This window comes from Anguilla rostrata, chromosome 8 (genome assembly GCF_018555375.3).
Source record: "Anguilla rostrata isolate EN2019 chromosome 8, ASM1855537v3, whole genome shotgun sequence".
NCBI lineage: Eukaryota > Metazoa > Chordata > Actinopteri > Anguilliformes > Anguillidae > Anguilla > Anguilla rostrata.
This window is the reverse complement of record NC_057940.1, coordinates 25721912-25724061: the sequence shown is the minus strand read 5'-3', so window position 1 is coordinate 25724061 and position 2150 is coordinate 25721912. Positions and strand designations below refer to the sequence as shown.

General features: G+C 39.7%; 1 protein-coding gene across 1 annotated transcript; it reads left to right on the top strand.

Moving 5' to 3' along the window:
• The first annotated feature begins 283 nt into the window (after positions 1-283).
• LOC135261243 (beta-microseminoprotein E1-like) lies at positions 284-2033 on the top strand. The gene is made up of 4 exons (XM_064347337.1): positions 284-442; positions 795-882; positions 1093-1195; positions 1852-2033. The coding sequence occupies exons 1-4, from the start codon at positions 440-442 to the stop codon at positions 1979-1981; spliced, it is 324 nt and encodes a 107-aa protein (XP_064203407.1). The 5' UTR covers positions 284-439; the 3' UTR covers positions 1982-2033.
• The last annotated feature ends 117 nt before the right edge of the window (positions 2034-2150 follow it).

The window sequence follows — 2150 nt, the reverse complement described above, 5'->3', positions numbered from 1 at the left end:
AACATGTAAATATTCAGTAGTGAAACTTTAGAACCACTAGGGGTACAATAATGAGCACAAAACGATTGAAGCAGTTATTTCAATAGGAAATACCTGTAGTGGCAAGTCCCAAAACTCCACTTATTACTGCTTAAATTACTACATAATTAGTGACTGCATACAATAGTCTTGATTAAGTAGTAAACAAAAAGGTTTTGTGTTGAGATTATGTAGTAGTAACAAATAGATCTTTTCATGGGGGTTGCCTAGAGATCAACAATTCAGAGGATAAAGGTTGCTATTGATCATGAGGGGGGAGACAAATTTCTTCTCTCTCGTTCCCTGGTTCCCTCCCACCACTTTGTTTGTTTTCAGGGGTGAATGTCCTGTTAATGTCCTGTTTATATTCTACACTGTCCTGAAGAAGAGTCACACAAAAACCGACCATTGATCTGCAATCATGGTAAGTATCTTCAGATCTCTAGCAATGAACAAAAACTTTAAATGTTTTCATCAGCTAATGATTTTAGTTTAATTTAAGATCTACTTTTTAACTGTACTATTAATGCAGTGGTGTCCCAGGTTTGAATCACTCCTGATTACACGGGAAGAATGAAAACAAGCAGTACTGCTGGCCTTAAGGGACAGATTTCAGTGTCCCTGCTATACACTAACTGTAGCTCCTGAAAGTCGAAGGGAAAATAAAAAAGGAAGATTTATTCACACAAGAAGACAGAAGACAATGATTCACAGCCTGATCCTTATTTTGTTTTATATTTCTGATTTCTTCTCTCCTTCCCATTCTGTCTGTGCAGAAGTACCTAGCCCTGGCTTTGCTCCTGTGCACTCAGCTTCATCTTCTCCATGGTGCCTGTTTCGTCCCCTCGCTAGCGTTGAGTGAAGGTAATCCGCACTACTGTAAATAAACACGTATCACAAATCATATTTGTGTTCTGATGGGATTAGGATTTGGAAACTGTAAATAGTGCACTGGACTTGAATGTAATATTGATGACAACACCTGGAACACACCTGCTTAAAAGTAGATAGTAAAACAGCATTTGACACTGGATTCTGACCCATGCCATGTGTGGCAATGCTGTGTCTGTTTAGATCTATCTGGCTGTGTAGACAAGGACGGTACAGTGCATCCCTTTGACTCAACCTGGAGAACCTCTGATTGTCTGGAATGTACCTGCAATGGGTGTTGTGAAACGTACGTATCAGACATGTCTGACAACCTCTTAATACTACTGCATGTATAGTGGTAGCTATAGCAGAATGCAGCTGTGTACAACTTTGGTTTTGTTACTTGGAACACATAGCTAGCAAGTTGGGTACCTACCTTTGTAAGTCCAAGCCTCCAAATTGTGTACCAAAGCCAGATTGCGTGTGGAAAATGCACGCACTTCATCTGGAGTGGGCACAATAAATGATGGACAAAATCTGCCATACCTAAGATTTCATTGCTTCCCTGGGTGCCTGTGGTTAATTTAAGGGAAACCATTTTGCATTCTGTACTTTTATATAGCTGGATAATATTGCCAGTCTTGCCCAATAGCAGTGCTCGAAAAGTTTAGTTCTCCCTCATGACCCAGCATAGTCACACCCACATGCCTAGCATCATAGTACCTTTCAGTTCCCCTCTTAACTCCAATTTCGATTTAAATAAGATAAAAATTGGAACTCTTCACATCAGAGGTAGTGTGTCAAATCGTCGTACAATCATCTACTTCCAAAAGTGATTGTTGAATAAGAATACTCTGGAGTACTAGATTGGACGTTGTTCACTTACTACCAGTCGTACCTTTTAGTGCTTACACTATAAGCAACCCAATGAAATGCCTGCCTCTGAAAGCTATGTGATTGCAGGTATGCCAGACCCGTTTCCTTTCCTAAGGACTGCACAATGGAATTTGACAATAAAAATTGTAAATACAAGGTATTCAAGAAGAATGACCCCACAGTGCCATGTCCAGTCTTTGCCGAAGTTGGAAAGTGAAGTGATGAAGACGTTAAATTGCCACAATAAAGGCTAACTTGAGTAATAAGAATGATTTGTGCATCTCATGTATTTTATATGCATGCCTTGATGTCTAAAGGCCAGTTCAGATCAATGATTTGCAACGAGACTGAATGCAACTTGCAAAATTCCAAGACGTCTGATTGTA

Excerpts from the sequence above, each read along its gene's own strand:
- LOC135261243 (XM_064347337.1), top strand. Across the intron at positions 883-1,092 it reads CTCGCTAGCGTTGAGTGAAG|ATCTATCTGGCTGTGTAGAC; the intron begins GTAATCCGCACT and ends GTGTCTGTTTAG. Across the intron at positions 1,196-1,851 it reads TGCAATGGGTGTTGTGAAAC|GTATGCCAGACCCGTTTCCT; the intron begins GTACGTATCAGA and ends ATGTGATTGCAG.